The sequence below is a fragment of the Schistocerca gregaria genome, chromosome X (genome assembly GCF_023897955.1).
Source record: "Schistocerca gregaria isolate iqSchGreg1 chromosome X, iqSchGreg1.2, whole genome shotgun sequence".
NCBI classification, from domain to species: domain Eukaryota; kingdom Metazoa; phylum Arthropoda; class Insecta; order Orthoptera; family Acrididae; genus Schistocerca; species Schistocerca gregaria.
The window spans coordinates 531,194,766-531,217,422 of NC_064931.1; the positions used below are offsets into that span (position 1 = coordinate 531,194,766).

Here is a 22,657-nt window from a genome sequence, read left to right on the forward strand (position 1 = left end):
GGGTGTTTTGTAATGTCCTTAGGTTAGTTAGGTTTAAGTAGTTCTAGGGGACTGATGACCATAGATGTTAAGTCCCATAGTGTTAAGAGCCATTTGAACCATTTGAACTGTGAAAGGCAACTGCCGTGTTAGTACCAGGCACTTGGCCCGCAAGTACAGGGTAAGCCAGATGACCTTGTGGATCATTCTCCATGACAATTTTTACTACCCTTACAGCGTGCTCAGGACTTACTAGCGACAGACGTTCCACTTCGGGAGCACTTTTGTCACTGGTTTCTTCACCAGGCGACAACGATTCCGGGATTTGTGTCATCCATCCTATTCACAGACGTGGCCACCTTTATCTTCAATTTTCATAGCAGTCATCTGTGGGATAGTATGCAGCGAATCGTCAACATCGGTGCAGCCGGAATGTGTAGGCCGGGATAATTTGCGACTGTATTTTGGGACCAGTCTTCCTTCCACGTCGCCTAACAGGTCGGAACTGTCGGAGTTTCTTGCGGGTGACTTTGCTTCCACTGCTGGAAGAAGTGTTATTGATGATTCGAGGTGTTATGTGGCTGGCATATGACGGTACTCCAGCCCACTTCGCCGTTAACGTCCGAACGCATCTCAATCGTGTCTTCCCTGGTCGTTGATTCGGACGAGAGGGTCCAGTTGCATGACCTGATCGTTCAATGGATGTCAAGCAGTGCAATTTCTGGTTATGGGACCATCTCAAAAGTATTGTGTATGCAGAAACCCATTCTAGATATGGAGACAATGGAGCAGCGTATTCATGCTTCTTTTGACGCAGTTTGGATAGCGCGTGGCCATGTCAACGTGTGTACACGCACGCGTTGAGGCACATGGAAACCATTTTCAACACATACTGTAACTGTGGCTACATGGTATGTATTAGACCGCAGTCTCTGTAACAATGTGTGATCGAATAAATGGTCTCTAGCATGGAAATCATGCATTTCCGGACATAAGTTTATCAAACATTTTTTGTTCCATATCCTCTCATCGATTAATCCCTAGAGTTTGTACGTAGTGAGAAAAGTCACTCTGCAGAAGCTCTATACAAGCGAGATGAACTTGAAAGCAATATTATAGAAAGGGAAGAGGACATAGATGAGGATGAAATGGGAGATATGACACTGCGAGAAGAATTTGACAGAGCACTGAAACACCTAAGTCGAAACAAGGCACCGGGAGCAGACTACATTCCTTCAGAACCACTGGTAGCTTTGGGGGATCGGCCATGACAAAATTATCCCATCTAGTGTGCAAGATGAATGAGACGGGTGAAATAACCTGAGACTTCAAGAAAAATGTAGTAACTGCAATTCCAAAGAGAGCAGGCGCTGATAGGTGTGTAAATTAACGAACTATCAGTATAATAAGTCATGACTGCAAAATACTAACACGAATTCTTTACAGAAGAATGGAAAAACTGGTAGCAGACGACCTCGGGGAAGGCCATTTTGGATTTTGGAGAAATGTAGGAACACGCGAAGTGATACTGACCCTACGATTTAGTTTAACGAATAGGTCTAGGAAAGGCCGGCCGGGGTGTTTGTGCGGCTCGAGGCTCTACAGTCTGGAACCGTGAGACCGCCACAGTCGCAGGTTCGAATCCTGCCTCAGGCATGGATGTGTGTGATGTCCTTAGGTAAGTTAGGTTTAAGAAGTTCTCAGTTCTAGGGGACTGATGACCTCAGAAGCCATTTAAAAAAAAAAAGGTAAAAGAAAGGCAAAATTAAGTTTATAGCATTTTTAGACTTTAGAGAAAGCTTTAGACAATGTTGACTAGACTACTCTCTTTGAAATTCTGCAAGTAGCAGGCATAAAATATAGAAAGCGAAATGCTGTTTAGTACTTCTACAGAAGACAGATGGCAGTTAAGAGTCTTGGGGCATTAAAGGGAAGCAGTGGTTGAGAAAGGAGTGAGACAGGGTTGTATCCTATCCCCAATGTTATTCAATCTGTACACTGAGTAAGCAGTAAAGAAAACAAAACAAAAATTTGGAGTAGGAATTGAAGTTCAGGAAAAAGAAATTAAAACTTTGAGGTTTTCCAGTGACACTGTAATTCTGTCAGAGACAGCAAAGATCTTGGGAAGGCATTTAAGTGGAATCGACAGTATCTTGAAAGAAGGATATAAGACGAACACCAAAAAAAAAAGCAAGATAAGGATGGAATGTAGTCGAATTAAATCAGGAGATTCTCAGGGCATTAGTTAAGGAAATGAGACACTTAAACTAGTAGATGAGTTTAGCTAATTGGTCAGCAAAGTAACTGGTGGCAGAAGTAGACAGTATATAAAATGTAGACTGGCAATGACAAGAAAAGGGTTTCTGAAGAAGAAAAATTTCTTAAGATCGAATGTAGATTTAAGTGTTAGGTAGTTTTTTCTGAAGGTATTTGCCTGGAATGTAACCATGTATGGAAGTGAAATGTGGACGATAAACACTTTAGACAAGAAGAGAGTAGAAGCGTTTGAAATGCGGCGCTACAGACGCATGCTGAATATTAGATGGGTAGATCTCGTAACTGGTGAGCGGGAACTGAATAGAATTGATAGGAAAAGAAATTTGTCGCACAACCTGACTAGAAGAAGGGATTGGTTCATAGTACACATTCTGAGACATCAAGGGATCACATATTTGGTACTGGAGAGGAATGTGGGGGGGGGGGGGGGGGGGGGTAAAAACAGTAGAGGGAGATCAAGAGATCAATACTGCAAGCAGTATGTAGGTTATAGTAGTCATTTGGAGATGAAGAGGCTTGCACAGGATAGAGTAGCATGAACAGGTGCATTAAACCAGTCTTCGGACTGAAGACCACAGCAAAAGCAATTAGGGGGAGTGTGGACCAATGCGTTACTGACTGGCTTAATTTGTGAGCTTCTTTATCTTAAGTAAATCAACCAGTTTTTCTGAAATTGTAACCATTTGTTTATCTGTACATGTGCATCACATCTACCGAGTTCCGTCCCATTCTGATAATTCCCCCATGGTGCGTCGCTTTTTATTTTTGCTTTAGAGTGTATTTGGTTTCGCCTCATCAGATGGGAAAACTCTTCCTACGCCGCGCAACTGGCGTATCTGACAGGCACGTGTCAGCCCTTACATCTAGCCACTAATGCAGCCAATGACACAGACGACTTGTCATTAGCATGGTCAATCCATGTATAGCCTCGCTACAACGTGGCGTGTGTGACGACCATCCATCGTGTGACATGTCCACGGTGGTGTTGGGCAGGATTGCAGTGTCATTATTAACGCGCCTTAAACCTCACACGAACTCCGGAGCTCTGTCCTTGTTTTTCGCATGCGTTGACACCTTACTATTCGAAGCACTGCCGAGTCCGGTAGTGACGCCGGCCGCGGTGGTCTCGCGGTTCTAGGCGCGCAGTCCGGATCCGTGCGACTGCTACGGTCGCAGGTTCGAATCCTGCCTCGGGCATGGATGTGTGTGATGTCCTTAGGTTAGTTAGGTTTAAGTAGTTCTAAGTTCTAGGGGACTAATAACCACAGCAGTTGAGTCCCATAGTGCTCAGAGCCATTTGAACCAACCGGTAGTGACGTCAGAGGGCGCCACGCATTCGCACCATTACGGAGGAAGGTTGTAGGCAGCTTTGAGCCAAATTCAAACTTCTACATCGCAACTGGAAACAATTATGGGATTTTGTAAATGAGATCCTTTAATTGTGTAGTTCAGTGTATATAAATGATATCGATATTCGCTTGCAACTGTTGTCATTTGTACCTCCTGAGATATCTACGAGTCATAATTTGTGGGCTGTGGTCATCAGCTGATGTTGACAGCGTGGGACCACTATGAGGTACATCAGTGTTTTGTTTACCACAACACTAGCTAACTGTCAGAACAGCGTCACTTTAGCGCAGGCCAATTCGGTGAGAAATTTCCTATGCCGGCAATCTTTCTTGCCATGAAGTGACAATTAAATCACAGCCTGTCCAAGACTGAATAGCGTATACCTACATTGTCCTGCCGAGATAAGCATTGTTGAGTGGTACTTAAGATAGGTAAATAAATTAATGAAATCATTGTGAAGTGAAGTAGAAATTAGAAAATAAATGAAAAACTTAGTTTAGTTTATAAAAGTACACACTGGCAAACAGCGGGCAGAGCAGCAATGGAACGGCCGGCGCTTGCAAGTCAGCATGTTCAGGAGAAGCCATCGCCCTCCCCACATAAGCGGAAGCTGTCGATTCAGCCGTCAGGGCATCGCCCGACCGGCTCACGTGTTTCTCAGTTGTCGCATGTGAGCAAAGGCCCTCGCCTACATTCAAAGAGCCAATTACCGACGTTAAGAAGATTCTTCGAGAAGCTTTTCAACGTGACAGAAGAGGCAATGACCGTGAAGCCGTTCACCTCCAGTGAACTGAAGTAAATAAATACGCGAGACGCAGTGGGCCTGACAGTAGTTTTCAGTTCATTTTCGGAGCTGAAGACTGCCATGCAGGAAGAGACTACATTGTACACAGAAGCACCAAGTCCGCCGCTGTAGTGGAATAGCAAGCAGCAGCCTCGCCGCCAGAAGACAGAAGTCAGAAGGTATTTGAAGACTGATTTTTATGTACCCGGGTGACTCGTGAGGACGGGAAGGAGACGGCCTCACATCAGTAGTCACCTGTGAGCTGGTGATGAAGATCTGGCAGCCGAAGACTGGCAAGCTGGAGTCCGTTGTTCGAGTCGGGACACGGGCCTTCCCCCGCCGAACCGCTCCGCTGGCCGACGCACAACACACGCGGCCGCATAGAGAAGAGAAACACTGGGACGCCACATCCAAGGTATCACCATCCGATTCACGACTTCGTTCTCAATAATTAAACGGGCCACCTCGCGATGCGCGTCCCAGTCAACTGGGCGAAACAGCGACACGAAATATACACCGCCAGGCGTAATCAGACGCCACCGCCCACGCAGCAAGGCTTCGCAAACGACACAGCTGCCGCTCTCCCAGCCAGAACAATCCAGTAGGAAATCATTGTACAAATCTTTCAATAAAAGTTATCTTATGTAAAAATGCTGTTTCATTCTACCTCATACACGAGCCAAGGAAGAACCCATCCTGCCTACATACTGCCGGCCGCGGTGGTCTCGCGGTTCTAGGCGCGCAGTCCGGAACCGTGCGACTGCTACGGTCGCAGGTTCGAATCCTGCCTCGGGCATGGATGTGTGTGATGTCCTTAGGTTAGTTAGGTTTAAGTAGTTCTAAGTTGTAGGGGACTGATGACCACAGCAGTTGAGTCCTATAGTGCTCAGAGCCATTTGAAACAGAGCCTACATACTGTTAAGAGAGAAAAAGTAATTTATTTAGTGTTTTTCACACTGTCATAATGCTTTAGAATCAAATGCCCTTTGCAGTACTGCTCATCCTGGCAACTGACTAGCACCAAGAGAGAAAACCCAGTTACAGCATATACAGCGAGCAGCAGTAAGACTGCCTCGTTACCTCGAAGTTGGTGAGCTCTGCCGAATCGGCGACGACGGCCAGCTGGTAGGTGCGGTCGGTGAGGAAGCCCTGGAGCCCGGAGAAGGGCAGTACGGGCGTTTTGACCGCGAGCCGTGCCACCAGCGCAGCCCCGAAAGCGGCCTGCACCGTCATCACGCCAGCCAGCGATGCCACCACCACACAACGCTCGCACGCCCCCGCAGGCGCAGCTGCTGTCCCTGCCAACACGTGCTCGTGAGTCCTTCTCATCCCCTCATTATTCTGCGTTTCAAGTGCACTGATATACACTCCTGGAAATGGAAAAAAGAACACATTGACACCGGTGTGTCAGACCCACCATACTTGCTCCGGACACTGCGAGAGGGCTGTACAAGCAATGATCACACGCACGGCACAGCGGACACACCAGGAACCGCGGTGTTGGCCGTCGAATGGCGCTAGCTGCGCAGCATTTGTGCACCGCCGCCGTCAGTGTCAGCCAGTTTCCCGTGGCATACGGAGCTCCATCGCAGTCTTTAACACTGGTAGCATGCCGCGACAGCGTGGACGTGAACCGTATGTGCAGTTGACGGACTTTGAGCTAAGGCGTATAGTGGGCATGCGGGAGGCCAAGTGGACGTACCGCCGAATTGCTCAACACGTGGGGCGTGAGGTCTCCACAGTACATCGATGTTGTCGCCAGTGGTCGGCGGAAGGTGCACGTGCCCGTCGACCTGGGACCGGACCGCAGCGACGCACGGATGCACGCCAAGACCGTAGGATCCTACGCAGTGCCGTAGGGGACCGCACCGCCCATTCCCAGCAAATTAGGGACACTGTTGCTCCTGGGGTATCGGCGAGGACCATTCGCAACCGTCTCCATGAAGCTGGGCTACGGTCCCGCACACCGTTAGGCCGTCTTCCGCTCACGCCCCAACATCGTGCAGCCCGCCTCCAGTGGTGTCGCGATAGGCGTGAATGGAGGGACGAATGGAGACGTGTCGTCTTCAGAGATGAGAGTCGCTTCTGCCTTGGTGCCAATGATGGTCGTATGCGTGTTTGGCGCCGTGCAGGTGAGCGCCACAATCAGGACTGCATACGACCGAGGCACACAGGGCCAACACCCAGCATCATGGTGTGGAGAGCGATCTCCTACACTGGCCGTACACCTCTGGTGATCGTCGAGGGGACACTGAATAGTGCACGGTACATCCAAACCGTCACCGAACCCATCGTTCTACCATTCCTAGACCGGCAAGGGAACTTTCTGTTCCAGCAGGACAATGCACGTCCGCATGTATCCCGTGCCACCCAACGTGCTCTAGAAGGTGTAAGTCAACTACCCTGGCCAGCAAGATCTCCGGATGTGTCCCCCATTGAGCATGTTTGGGACTGAATGAAGCATCGTCTCACGCGGTCTCCACGTCCAGCACAAACGCTGGTCCAACTGAGGCGCCAGGTGGAAATGGCATGGCAAGCCGTTCCACAGGACTACATCCAGCATCTCTACGATCGTCTCCATGGGAGAATAGCAGGCTGCATTGCTGCGAAAGGTGGATATACACTTTACTAGTGCCGACATTGTGCATGCTCTGTTGCCTGTGTCTATGTGCCTGTGGTTCTGTCAGTGTGATCATGTGATGTATCTGACCCCAGGAATGTGTCAATAAAGTTTCCCCTTCCTGGGACAATGAATTCACGGCGTTCTTATTTCAATTTCCAGGAGTGTATTTATGCAGTTCCGAATGGCATAAAAAAATTAGAGGAGGGATGAAACCAAGTAGCAACTCATTGTTCTCTGGTCTCGAGCAGAGGGAAAAAGGAATATTAGGTTTCAATATCCTGTTGACGATGGGCTCATTTGACATGGGGCACTGACTGAGATTCGGTAAGGATGGCTCTCCAGGAGCACTGGTGCCTGTCGCAGTGTCCTGGTCCGCATAATCAACGAAACACGTGTGTACATCGCAAATGCAACCAGATTGGAGGAAGGTCTGTGGAGAGACTAGAGTAAGATGTGGTTCCTGAAGAAGGGCAGACGCCTTCTTAGTAGTCAGATGGGCAATACAACAGTCTGCGTGATTGACTGGTTTAGCCTTGCAGCAGTGGCCAACATGGCGCTGCTATTTTCGTACTGCAAACAGCTGAAAGACAGGGGAAATTGTTGTGTTGGCAGAAGAGCCAACACCGTGTTACGAATGGAGACCGAAATGCAGGCGTAAATAAATTATGAGTAATCCGCCTCGATTACGAAAATTCCCGGTGTTTACCCAGGTTTCAACGTGGATAACTACGCCTTCTTCAGAACAAAATAAGAAACAGCTTGCCTAAATGGGCATGGTCAATTTCTAAAATGAACACCCACAACGGCAGGTCCCCATAAAATTTATTAACATTACACGGTACATCCGTACCAAGTCAATAACACTACTTAACTGTGTGTGCTGCCTCGCCCCAGCCAACGTGCGATGGGTCACAGGCTCTCCACTGCACTGAGACCTCGCCGGCTGTTCCCCTGAGCGACTGTCGACAATCTCTGCGCATGCGCGCGGCTAAGAAACGCACTTCTTATGCATAGAAACGGGATACAACAGTTAACATGAATCGGGGCCTAAGTAACTACAAAATGCTGAAAGTTCTGAAATGCAGGCGTTTTAGCTCACGCAGGCTGGCGTGAGGAGGGAAGAACTATACTGACGTGAGGTCTGGATCATGACAAGGAATTAGAATTCAGAAAGCGGACGTAATTAGTTTGATACTTAACTTTAATCCATTAATGAGGAACGTCGCTCTTGACGGTACATGATTCACAATATTATCTGTTCAGAAGAATATAGTAACTGAAGATGGCGCCTTGCTAGATCGTAGCAAATGACGTAGCTGAAGGCTATGCTAAACTGTCGTCTCTGCAAATGAGAGCGTATGTAGACAGTGAACCATCGCTAGCAAAGTCGGCTGTCCAACTGGGGCGAGTGCTAGGGAGTCTCTCTAGACCTGCCGTGTGGCAGCGTTCGGTCTGCAGTCACTGATAGTGGCGACACGCGGGTCCGACGTATGCTAACGGATCGCGGTCGATTTAAAGGCTACCACCTAGCAAGTGTGGTGTCTGGCGGTGACACCACAGAAACTACACCTGTTACATGTTACAGATGGCACGCAACGCTTCAGCAAAATATACCGGAGGTACTATGGTCCCCCATTCGGATCTCCTGACGGAAATTCTCAGGAGGATGTCATCATTAGCAAAACTTAACTGGCGTTCTACAGGTCGAGGCGTAGAATGTTACATCCCTTAATCAGGCAGGTATGTTAGAGAATTTAAAAAGAGATCTCGACAGGCTGCAGTATAATGTAGCAGGAATTAGTGAAGTTCGGTGGTAGATAGGGGTACTGCAGCAGTAGGTATAATAATGAATAATAAAGTAGGAATGCAAATAAGCAGCTATGAACAGCTTAGTGACAGAGTTATCATGGGAACGACACATACAAAACCAACGTCCACCACAGTAATAAAAGCTAATATGAGTACTAGCTCCACAGATGCTGAAAATATTTGAAGAATCAATGTTGACATAAAAGAAATTATTCATATATTTGAGGGAAACAAAAACTGAATTGTGATGAAGCACTATAATAAGAGAGTAGGAAAAGGAAGAGAAAGGAAAATAGCAGTAGAACGTAGAATGGGGGAAAGTAATGAAAAGGGGAACGCCTGGTACAGTTTTTCCCAGAGCACAATTTAAAAATTTCTACTACACAACTGGCCATTAAAATTGCTACACCACGAAGATGAAGTGCTACAGACGCGAAATTTAACCGACAGGAAGAAGATGCTGTGATGTGCAAATGATTAGCTTCTCAGAGCATTCACATAAGGTTGGTGCCGGTGGCGACACCTACAACGTGCTGACATGAGGAAAGTTTCCACCCGATTTCTCATACAAGCAGTTGACCGGCGTTGCCTCGTGAAACGTTGTTGTGATGCCTCGTGTAAGGAGGAGAAATGCGTACCATCACGTTTCCGACTTTGATAAAGGTCTTATTGTAACCTATTGCGATTGCGGTTTATCGTATCGCGGCATTGCTACTCGCGTTGGTCGAGATCCAATAACTGTTAGCAGAATATGGAATCGGTGGGTTCTGGAGGGTAGTACGGAAGGCCGTGCTGGATCCCAACGACCTCGTATCACTAGCAGCCGAGATGACAGGCATTTTATCCGCATGGCTGTCACGGATCGTGCAGCCACGTCTCGATCCCTGAGTCAACAGATGGGGACGTTTGCAAGACAACAACCATCTACACGAACAGTTCGACGACATTTGCAGCAGCATGGACTGTCAGCTCGGAGACCATGGCTGCGGTTACCCTTGCCGCTGCATCACAGGCAGGAGCGCCTACGTTGGTGTACTCAACGACGAACCTGGCTGCACGAATGGCAAAACGTCATTTTTTCGGATGAATCCAGGTTCTGTTTATAGCGTCATGATGGTCGCATCCGTGTTTGGCGACATCGTGGTGAACGCACATTGGAAGCGTGTATTCGTCATCGCCATACTGGCGTATCACCTGGCATGTTGGTATGGGGTGCCTTTGGTTACACGTCTCGGTCACCTCTTGTTCGCATTGACGGCACTTTGAAGAGTGGACGTTACATATCAGATGCGTTACTACCCGTGGCTCTACCCTTCATTCGATCCCTGCGAAACCCTACATTTCAGCAGGATAATGCACGAGCGCATGTTGCAGGTCCTGTACGGGCCTTTCTGGATACAGAAAACGTTCGATTGCTGCCCTGGCTAGCACATTCTCCAGATCTCTCACCAATTGGAAACGTCTGGTCAATGGTGGCCGAGCAACTGGCTCGTCGCAATACGACAGTCACTACTCTAGATGAATTGTGGTATCGTGTTGAAGCTGCATGGGCAGCTGTACCTGTACACGCCATCCAAGCTGTTTGACTCAATGCCCATGCGTATCAAGGCCGTTATTACGGCCAGATGTGGTTGTTCTGGGTACTGATTTCTCAGGATCTATGCACCCAAATTGCGTGAAAATGTAATCACATGTCAGTTCTAGTATAATATATTTGTTCAATGAATACCCGTTTATCATATGCATTTCTTCTTGGTGTAGCAATTTTAATGGCCAGCAGTGTATTTGGTTTAAGATGCGTGAATATAGACTGCGCACATGGCAGAGGCCTGGTAACACTGAAAGGTTTTAGACTGATCATACAATGGTAAGGCAGAGGTTTCCAAGCCGGATTTCAAATTGCAAAAAATTTCAGAGGCAGATGATGATTCTACCAACAATTAATTGATTATGAACTGCAGATTAAAAGAGAAAAAACTGTATAAAGTTAGAAAATTAATGAGATCGGACCTAGATAAGTTAAAAGAACAAGAGGTTGTTGGGAGAAGGGAATAAGATAGAAGGCGAATGAATAGCTCTGAGAGATGAAACAGTAAAGGCAGTAGAGTCTCGAATACACAGTAAATAGAAGTACCAGAAGAACTCTTAGGATGACCCAAGGAATTGACGAAATGAGAACATATAGAAATGAAGAAGGCAAAAGGGAAAACAGACATCGAAAAAACGAGACTGACAGAAAGTGCAAAATGAAAAGTTGGAATGACTAAAGGAGATATGCGGTCTGTAGAAGTAAGAACAATGGGCAAGACAGATTCCGCCTTTAGAAAAATTAAATCTTCCTTTGAATATAATAGAAGCAGCATTATGAATGTCAAGAGCTCAGATTGTAAGCCAGATCCAAGAAAAAAAAGAAAGGCAGAAAAGTGGAAGGAATATGCTGAAAGCTTGTACTAGGGAAACGAAGACAATGTTTTGGAAATGGAAGAGAAAGTATGTGACTATGAGATGGGAGAAATGATACTTCGAGAAGAATTTGAAAGGGTATTGAGACACTGAGCCGAAACAAGAAAGCTAGAGTAGACGACATTCACTCAGAATCATTGACATCCTTGGGAGTTCATATCATCACAAAACTATTTCACCTCGTTTACAAGATGTCAGAGACAGACAGAATACCCTAACACTTCAAGAATAATGTAAAATCCCAGTTCCATAAAAGGCAGGTGCTGACAAGTGTGGATATTATAAACCATCGGTTTAATAAGTCAGAGTTGCAAAATACTGACACACATTATTTACAGAAGAATGGAAAAAATGTTAGAAGCTCACTTTGGCTTCTGAAGAAATGTAGGAACACACGAGGCAATACTAAGTCATAATCTTATTTTATAAGAGAGACTGAAGGAAGGTAAACCTCTTTATTTGTAGCATTTGCAGATTTAAATAATGCTTTTGACAAGGTTGATTGGAATGCATTCTTTGAAATTCTTGAGCTATGTAGCAGGGATAAAGGATTATCTACAATTTATACAGGAATCAGATAGTAGTTACATGAGTCGAAGGACATGAAAATGTGGTGTCACCGCCAGACACCACACTTGCTAGGTGGTAGCCTTTAAATCGGCCGCGGTCCGGTAGTATACGTCGGACCCGCGTGTCGCCACTATCAGTGATTGCAGACCGAGCGCCGCCACACGGCAGGTCCAGAGAGACTTCCTAGCACTCGCCCCAGTTGTACAGCCGACTTTGCTAGCGATGGTTTACTGACATACGCTCTCATTTGCCGAGACAATAGTTAGCGTAGCCTTCAGCTACGTTATTTGCTACGACCTAGCAAGGCGCCAGTATCCGTACTATTGATATGGTGAATCATGTACCATAAAGAGCGACGTTCTCCATTAATGGATTAAAGTTAAGTATTCCACCAGCTACGTCCGTTTTTCTCTATTCTAATTCCCTTGTCATGTTCCAGACCTCACGCCAGCCTGCGTGAGCTGAAACGCGTGCATTTCGGCCTCCTTTAGTAGCGAAGTGTTGGCTCTCCTGCCAACTACAACAGAAAGAGTTGTGAGGGGCATGTAATAGGTTTGTAGAATGTGTCCAATGCTATTCGACCCATACACTGAACAGGCAATGAAGTAAAACAAAGAATAACTTGGAAAAGGAATTAAACTTAAGCGAGAAGAAATTAAGACTTCCAGATTTGCCAATGACATTTCAGTTGTGTCAGAGGCGGTAGTGGATTTGGAAGAGCAGCTGGAGTGGATGGATTTTATCTTGAAACGTGGTTATAACATGAATATTATCAAAAGAAAAACAAGAATAATGGAATGTAGCGGAATTAAGAAGGCGATGCAGAGGAAATTAAACTAGGAAATGAGACTCTAACAATAGTAAATGAGTTTTGTTATTTGGGCAGTAAGATAAATAACGATGACCGAGGAAGAAAGGATATGAAATGAATAATTAACGAATAATTTGTGAAAAATAGAAATTTCTTGACGTTGAATATACACTTAAATATTAGGAAGTTTTTTGAAAATATTTGTCCGTAGTGGACCCTTATACAGAAATGAAACATTGGAGAGAAACAGTTAAGAACTGAAGCTTTTCAAATGCTGTGTTACAGGACAATACTAAAGATTAGATGAGTAGATTAGATTACTAATGAGGAGGTGCTGAACAGAAATGGAAAAAGAGAAATTTATGGGACTCCTTGACTAAAAGAGATTGACAGTACACATACTCAGGAATCAAGGAATCGTTAAGTTGGGAGACACAAACTCCAGCTAACCAACTTTTGTTCGTTTTAATAATCTGTTCCATTTGGACTCAACAAAAGACAGATAGTTCCCCACGAACTCAACTATGGAAATGAAACGGCCGCGCAACGGATCGTTTAATGAGAAAAAAATGATCTCTCGTAATTTAGTCCCGGCTATCGGCTCTCACAAAATCATTAAGGATTAATAATTGGAGGGTGTTAACTACCTACTGAATCGAAAGTCTTGGTCTAAATTAACCCCAGATCTTTTTAAGGTTCGCAAGCACACCATAAAGCAAGAAAAACTATAGATTAATATGAGTAACAAGGACACAAGAGAAATACAAAGGGGTGACAAATACTCGATATTGGAATGATTTAACGGAATACTAAATAAGGTTGAGAAGATCGACAAGGATTAGGCAGGATGTCAGTAACCCTAATTTCAACAAACCATTCTCTAAATTGCATAATCGCAGTTGGAATTGCGTAGTTGCTCCTACCGTACCAGGAAACACGAGTCTATATGCAAATGTCTAAATCTGCTCGGTCATGGATGAGCCCTCGACTACAAGACAAGAAATGAAATCGTGTTGCCCAGGGCCGGCCACAGCGAGGCAAACTTCAAGTGCGCAGCTTGTGCGGGCCTGGCCTACCACGCGGCTTTGCTCGGTCCTCGGAAGTGTTTGGTACAGCGCAACACTTCATTTAGTACTCCGGTGAGGCAGGTTTCGGTCGGCACAACTCTCTCCGAGTTCGGCACAATCGTGCTATCAGCGCTGTTTAACCTGCGCTATTTGTTCGTGATATGAACGACGTTCTAAGAGCTGTTTGCACAAAAAGAGTCAGTCCTAGAGATCTGTCGTCGCAATCCTTTAAACTGAATGGGGATGACAGAAGAGAGGGACGAAAATTCTGAATTCGTATAAGCAACAGGTACTGCATATTTGCTACGAAACGAAATTACAATATCATGCAGAAAGAATTTAAAGATTTAGCTGACAATGAAAGAGCAAAGAATTCTAACGTGGTCTCCTGACTTTCATTGCTTACATATTCTGTCCTCACAATTATATTCGGCACATCAAGACGCTTCATTTGAACCGAAACTCGATAAGATAAAGTCAATGTTGTATAAATTCATGCAAACGATATGCAAATAACAAGTAAGCGCACCGGGGTTGAAATACTCGAGGCTGGCGTACACACATACATTCGAGACACGACGGACACAGGAACTTTTAGTTCGGGAGATCCGTGGAGCGGACAGCGTGGGCCCGAGTGAAAAGGGGAAACGACCCCGTGTTCGGCTTAAAAGCAAATTCCGCTACATTGTGTGGGAGCGGCCAGCCTACGCATTCTCCCGTTTTAGAAAAGCAATGCTGATTGGCAGACGATATTTCTGACGCCTTGAGCTGAAGGAGTAATGGAAGAGACTGAAAGATATACCCCTTCACGTCTGGCGTGGAGAGGCGCGTTCCGTTGTCGCTCTAGAAGCGAGGAACAAGTCTCTCCTCAGTACTTCTCTGGGAGAGCACCTCTTTCGAGAGCGAATCGAAGAGCGACTCTATATTGAGTCCTTGCGATTAAGCGTTGTTCACTGTGTTGGCCGACACACTTATTGTGCGGTGTAAACGGAAAGAGTTATAGTTAAACGCCTGCGAGCGAATTTTTGAGTGGCATCGCGGTGGACTGGTTATTTGACTGGTGTACCACGACAATAGTTAGACTAGGGGCGAATAGGAATCCTTGACTTCATCAAGGCATAGGGAGAGTTTGATTGGCGAAGGTCAATCCAGATAGAACGAGAGTTATCTTATTTGTCAGCAGCGAGCGGCGCAGACAGCAGTCATCGCAACTTATGGTATTGTGTGCAACAGCTATTGCGAGCTCCATATTTCCTCCACAACAGTACACTTCACTGAATTTCACACGCGACAGCCTCGACCGTACCTAGCAACATTCTAAAGGATAATTATTCAAGTAGAGTAGGCGCGCCTCTCAGCCTTTCTGCCAAGTCAACAACCAACTTAAACTTTGTATAGAAATTTTATTAGCGAATCCTGTCCTTGAGAGGTAACTTCACATTCCGAAAAGAACCAGGATATAACTTGTTCAATTCACAACTAAAATTGAGATTGTGATTTCTCAGAATTTTTGCAAAATAAATAATAACTTTTGTTAGTTTCATGTTTTTATTACACTAACTAGCACTACTCCAGTACCCAAGTATCCCACAAGTTACGTAAGAAATTTTGTGAATTTTTGTGTCATTTCCTTACAGCGGACGACTCCAGAAGATATTTATTGCTGAAAGTTTTTCAGGCATTTCTCTTTAGAGCGTTAGGAGCGTCTGTGTGACTTCTGTAGTAGTGTGGAGGTGGAAATTGCATCTTGCAGGAGCCACAGGGCAAAGGGTACATCTCAGATTAATCCGTTTCGCAGAATAACAGAATCTCGGGTCAACCCCACGCTCACAGAATTACAACGATCGACAGACGGGATTCATAGTTCTTTACATCAAAAAGCACTTTGCGCTAATTTTGCAGACCTGGAGCACTTGAAGAAATTGGTGGTACGAATAGCAAAATTTCTGAAGTCTCACGCTCTATTCCATTCTCAGTTGGAGCTGTTTCCAGTGGATCTGAACGAAGAGTGTGGAGACTTCATATATTACTGCAAAGAACGTCGGTTAAGTTAGGAGGCATGACTGGAACGACTTTTCGATTTAAAACTCACTATTGTTGAATTTATGAAGGAGTGCATCAGCGAAAGGTAGAACATCCGGGCCGGCCGCTTGGCCGACCAGCTCTAGGCGCCTTAGTCTGGAACCGCGCTACTGCTACGGTCGCAGGTTCGAATCCTGCCTCGGGCATCGATGTGTGTGATGTCCTTAGGTTAGTTAGGTTTAAGTAATTCAAAGTCTAGGGAACTGATGACCTCAAATGTTAAGATCCATAGTGCTTAGAGCCAGTTGAACCATTTTAGAACACCAGGAATGGGCTGCAGAATTCGCATTTTAAGTGGACTTGACTGCACACTGCCCACAGTGCACTGTAACTTGTTTGTGATTTGATGGGGATGCATTCAAAAAGAAAATCACGTTGTAGACGGGACATATTCTGACAAAGACAGTCCCTAAGCTCACTGGCGTTGAAGAAACGCTAGGTTTGAAGAACTGATTGTAGCCCTGAAAGAATTAGAAGAATAATTTTACACAGTGGCAGCTCATGAGTATACATTCTGGGTGTTCACAACATTTTAGATTCAACTGCATTTGAAAGTGTGAAATTAATAGCATCTACTGTATAACATGTAGGCTTATCACAAGTTTATACAACTACAGCCACTGAAAATAATAACAACAAAAGCAATAATAATAATAATAATTATTATTATTATTATTATAAGATGCATAACTTATCTGACAAAAGAAAGAAATGTTTTTGGGATATTTTGTTGTTTTGTACATAATTAGGTACAGTTTAGCGCAATAACGAAATAATGTGTAAGGTTTCGCAACTTTCCATTTCGCATTTTTGTTTAAGTGGTAGTTTTCGTGCTTTTCCAGTTTTCCGGACAAATGTACAAGATCCCTAACAGACGTATTAGTTCAGGAGTTTTTACTTCCGGGGTGAAAATCAGATATTCTTACTCTGCACCCACACAACAAATTGTGCTAACGGTACACTTGCTTGTTAAATGTTCGCTTGGATTCACTCTTATTTCATTTCGTCACTATCTATATCAATGGGTCTGTTCTCGGAGGCCGTACTTCCTTTGCGGCTAACTTTTCCCGGTAATTTACTTTTCCGTTCCAAGAATGAGATTTTCAGACTACAGTGGAGTGTATGCTGATATGAAACTTCCTAGCAGATTAAAGCTGTGTGCTTGACCGTGACTCGAACTTGGGACTTTTGCCTTTTGCGGAGAACTGCTCTACTGACAGAGCTAACCAAGCTTGACTCACGGCCCGTCCTCATAGCTTTACTTTCCTGTTAGCATTTAAAATAGAATCAACACAGTTCATGTTTACATTGCACACGAAAGCCTGTTCCCGCATAGTAAACAACCAACTGCAAACACGAAGTGCCATTTGTTGAAATGATGAAGCTCAATAGTAATGTCTACCAACATGGTCACTTGACTAGAATACAAATGAGACGCTGAGATCCATAAGGGCCTAAAGTACATTGCCGTCGATCCCACATTGAAGTGAATATCAGAAAAACTAGTGATACAGCTTTTCGTAAATTTTCGTGGGCCTACATCACAGATAAACCTGATTCACCACAGGATCAACAGATTTCAGAAGCATAAATAAACGCTACAGTCTCACAATCGACAGTGATGTGCTTTGGGACTTTCTGATTCTCAGCGCCTCAAATTGATTACTGTACGATAAAATTCATAACGTAATATACTATAGCTCATTCAGAAACCTGCAGGATAAGTTTCCTGAATGTGTGCTCGCGACCCTGATGCTAAGTTTCACGGAGTCTAAAGGAACAGAGGCGCGCCGTATCTTTCAGATTGCAACATCTATATTATGTTGAACAGTATTCAAAGGAAAATAACCAATAAAACCGCAAGGTTTCGAAAGTTAGGGTGTTCACTTGCTCTTGTGCTCTTACACAGTAGTCGCCACGTGTTTTACAAATATTTTGAGGACACTGTCAATCTTACATCTGTTTCCGAGTTGTTTTCGAGACCGTTTCCTGTTGCAGTTGAAGGTGCCCCTGTGCATGTGTTGATGTAACTGACTGACCTCCATAGTAATTGCAGTTTTAATGAAACATTTTTTTCGTGAAAACCTAGCTGGTATTGTTTTTAGTTAACAAATGAGCTGTTTTCCCGCGTTGTGAAGGACAGAAATTTGCAATTCGCGTGGAGTGGCGTCTGGATGGCAGCAAACCTCCCCCCACAAGTAGCTGCAGTCTCGCTGCTGTTTTCTGTGTGTCAGTTTATTCGCTGCCTCATCTCGCCTGTCTATCGGGTTTGCTTTAGATTAGTTAGTTTTCAAGTTAAGCACACAAATGAGTGAATAAGTTCAATAATATAGGTAACGCTGCAAATAGTATAAGATAGGAAAGATTGTTTCCTGAAACAAGGTAGCATGCGCTGAAAAAAATCCGGAAAGTACGAGTAGGACTTGGGCACTGGAGATTCTGTAAAAACTTAATTAGGTATATAGATACTTCATCCATTGTGGGAATCAAGAATTTCAACGATATTTGATTGTTACCGTTATCGATACTGGCAAGATCTCAAAATATGTGACGGAAATAGCATATCTTTTGATTGCATGGATATTGAAGCTTACATTTTTTACACCGTCAAGGATCCGTAGACTTAAGTATGTAACATAAATTTCAACTTGATACGTTCGTGAGAAAGAGCGGTTTTAACAGACGGACTGACAGACAGTCGGACAACAAATGACAAAAAATTTTCCTATTTTATAATTACAAATTAACAATTTTCGGATTTTTTCAATACTTTTACCGTGAAAGCATTCTTCTTTGCAAATTTCATGATTCTAGGCTTTAATGATCGAGTTTGCGAGTACCATAATGTGTGACATAAATGGCCGTACTTTTGATTGCACTGGCTTAGAAGTTTCGATGTTTTACAAATGCAAGTATGTGACATAAATGTCAAACTGATACCTCCACCCGTTCCTGAGGAGAAAGGTTTTGTAACAGTCAGACAGGACAGACAGATAACAAAGTAATCCTGTAAGGGTTTCATTTTTGCCGATTGAGGTACAGAACACTACAAACATACAGTCAGCGTCATCAGCTAATGACTCCCGGTGCCTTTTCATTTCATTACGTTTTTCTTTCATTTTCATCTTCCATTTGTATCAGCGGCTTACAAAGAAGAGAAACACGAGGCAGCTCCAAATTTCGTATAGCAGACGGGAGAAGCCGCTCATGTGGCGCATAGGTGACAACCTCTTCGAGGGCAATCATCAATATACCTCAAGTATTTTCTCGAGAGTGGAAAGGGGTGTTACTCACCTTCTACAGTTAAAAACAATTCCATTTGTAGGCTGTTTGAAGCTTTACAATAACTATGGTCCATAACGCAAAGAAAACAAGATCATTATCATGCTATGATGTGTGGCTATTATCTGCGGATTTTTCTTATCTCTTTTTTTTTTTAACGAATAGTTTCCTCAAAATCGGATGAGAAAGAATGCATAGCGGAAAATACGCGCGAATCCCAAAATAGTGGTTTTTATTTTTTTACACGAAAAGTAAAAGCTTTACTGAGAAACTAACTACAGACAAGGATGTAGCTTTGCTTCATCTACATAAAACATTTTTAATGCAAATTGAATGACTTGAAATTTCACTCGCCGTGTATCGTACGATAAGACCACTCTATTTATTTGTATGCTCTGTGCATGACAATACCGTACGTCCAGTGGCCACTGTTTGTAGCGGCTCTTCCTTCAGAAGTCGCCTCTACGTCCTGGGACACAGCTGCTGCCGGTGTATACAACTAAATATGCAAAATAAAAATGGAATTGAGATTTGTGTTAGCGGTTCCGCTTTTGCAGTCATTGACATTCTCCTTAATATCAACAGAAATATCTATCAAACGGTACAATTGTCAGATGGCATTTGATAAACTGGTTAACAGAAATGATAGATGAAAAAACTCAGTCCAACCCAAGAAATGTGTTTAAAAATTGGTAATGGAGGGAAGCGTAGGGGGTAAAAAACTGTAGAGGGAGAGGAAGGCTTGAATGCAGTAAGCAGCTTCAAAAGTATGTTGGTCGCAGTAGTTATGCAGAGATGAAGAGACCTGGGCGGAACAGACTGTCTTGGAGAGTTGCATCAGACCAGTCTTCAGACTGACGATTACATCATCAACAATAAAAACATGAATCATTGTTTGTACGACATAATATTTAGTTTATTATGTAGATAGTATAGGCCAGGATAACACGAAAAACATGTAGAGGATTATCATCAGAGAGGTGGTCACAGGACATTCCAATAACTCACTGCAAATGGCGTAATGTCTATACTGATGTGGTCGATCTTTATTAAGGCTCTGGAAAACTGCAATACACACACATAAAAAAAGGTTTTGCATCACCTCGGTTCCGAGAGTTCCGGAACCTGTGCAGAAAATTGGAATAGAGATCAACATGAACATCATTTCCGCCCATTTTATTGTTCATGAAAACGACACATTGCATGTTGTACCACCATACAGCGAGACCTTCAGAGATGGTGGTTTAGATTGCTGTACACACCGGTACCTCTAATACCCAGTAGCACGTCCTCTTGCATTATTGCATGCCTGTATTCGTTGTGGCATATTATCCACAAGTTCATCAATGCACTGTTGGTCAAAATTGTCCCACTCCTCAACGGCGATTCGGCGTAGATCCCTCAGAGTGGTTGGTGGGTCACGTCGTCCATAAACAGACCTTTCCAAACTATCCCAGGCATGATCGATAGGGTTCATGTCTAGAGAAGATGCTGGCCACTCTAGTCGAGCGATGTCATTATCTTTAAGGAAGTCATTCACAAGCTGTGCACGACGGGGGCGCGAATTCTCGTCCATGAAGACGAATGCCTCGCCAATATGCTGCCGATATGGCTACCCTATCGGTCGGAGGATAGCATTCATATATTGTACAGCCGTCACGGCGCCTTCCATGACCACGAGCGGCGTACGTTGGCCCCACATAATGCCACCCCAAAACAGCAGGGAACCCCCACCTTGCTGCGCTCGCTGGACAATGTGTCTAAGGCGTTCAGCCTGACCGCATTGCCTCCAAACACATCTCCGACGATTGTCTGGTTGAAGACATATGCGACATTCACAGGTGAAGAGAACGTGATGCCAATCCTGAGTGGTCCATTCGGCATGTTGTTGGGCCCATCTGTACCGCACTGCATGGTGTCGTGGTTGCAAAGATGGACCTCGCCGTGGACGTCGGGAGTGAAGCTGCGTATCATGCAGCCTATTGCGCACAGTTTGAGTCGTAACACGACGTCCTGTGGCTGCACGAAAAGCATTGTTCAACATGGTGCCGTTGCTGTCAGGATTCCACCGAGCCATAATCCGTAGGCAGCGGTCATCCACTGCAGTAGTGGCCCCTGCGCGGCCTGAGCAAGGCATGTCATCGACAGTTCCTGTCTCTCGGTATCTCCTCCATGTCCGAACAAAATTGCTTTGGTTCACTGCGAGACGCCTGGACACGTCCCTTGAGAGCCCTTCGTGGCACAAAGTAACAATGTGGACGCGATCGAACCGCTATATTGACCGTCTAGACATGGTTGAACTACAGACAACACTAGCCGTGTATCTCCTTCGTGGTGGAATGACTGGAACTGATCGGCTGTCGGACCCCCTCCGTCTAACAGGCGCTGCTCATGCATGGTTGTTTACATTTTTGGACAGGTTTAGTGACATCTCTGAACAGTCAAAGGGACTGTGTCTGTGATACAATACCCGCAGTCAACGTCTATCTTCAGGAGTTTAGGGAACCGGAATGATGCAAAACTTTTTTTGATGTGTTCAAATGCACTGTCGACCAGCTCTGCCGAAAATTTGTTGCACCCAGAAACGTGTTAATGCCCATGTTATAAATTTAGATCCTAGGGCAGAAAAAAAATCACGTAATTCTAATAATTGCTTCTCCAGAAATTCAGTTCACGAAATGTAATCCAGCGTAAGTAATGTAGGAGCTAAGTAATTTGAAAGTCCTGTTGTTAATTATAATGTGTTTATATATGAGGCCGAAGTCAACGAATATCTTTTTCTTGAGAATTTGATATTGTGCTAGAGCTATATTTCGACAGAAGTGTTTTTTGTGTTAGCCTCCTGTTCCTTATTATAACCTCCCGGTTTCCCTTATTTCTTCCTAACTTCACCTATTGAAATGCTTTTGAAAACATTGTCAGTATCAGCCTTCTATTTTATGGCAGTGTTATCACATTCAGCTCTATGTAGTTTATCACCAGATTTCTCTAGTACACGATTAATACCGTAAGATTTTCCATATGATAAGCTACGCCATGAATTTCCTGTATAGCAGTTTTTATTCTATGGGATTTTTTCTTTTAAAGAGAGCTACTATCTTTTTCTTGTTCGATGTCCAATTGGTCTATGTGCACGTCAATTCCCGCAAAAGGAAAAAAAAGGTTTTGCACCAAGGAAAGCTAATGACAACAAAGACAGGAAAAGTGTTTTTGCGAATTAATCAGTGCATCATATCAGGTACAACAGCGCAAAAAAAACAAAAACATCGCACTTATAGGATGAAATTCCTTTATCAAATGTCAAACAGTTTCATCGGTTTTATTTTTTTGTATTAATTATTTTATCATGCATTCATTAATCAATTAGGTTATAACAATAAGGATACGGAGATACGCTTGGATGTATTGGTAGAGATCCATCGATCATAGCTGAAAACTACACTAAATAAGGAGAAGTAGTTTCTAATGGTTCCTTCCGTACAGTAACAAAGCTTGGGCATTTATCACGACATAAACATAGTGGAAGTTCACAGTTTTTTCCTCCTTGCACCGATTCAAAA

The 22,657-nt window shown here is 44.2% G+C and overlaps 1 protein-coding gene across 1 annotated transcript in view; it reads right to left on the minus strand.

Moving 5' to 3' along the window:
• Nucleotides 1-22,657, minus strand: part of LOC126298184 (glutamate receptor-like) — a 73,466-nt gene that overhangs the window by 13,969 nt on the left and 36,840 nt on the right. The window contains exon 3 of the mRNA XM_049989492.1: nt 5,471-5,760. Within this exon, the coding sequence (XP_049845449.1) occupies nt 5,471-5,760 (290 nt within the window). The remainder of the gene's footprint in view (nt 1-5,470; nt 5,761-22,657) is intronic.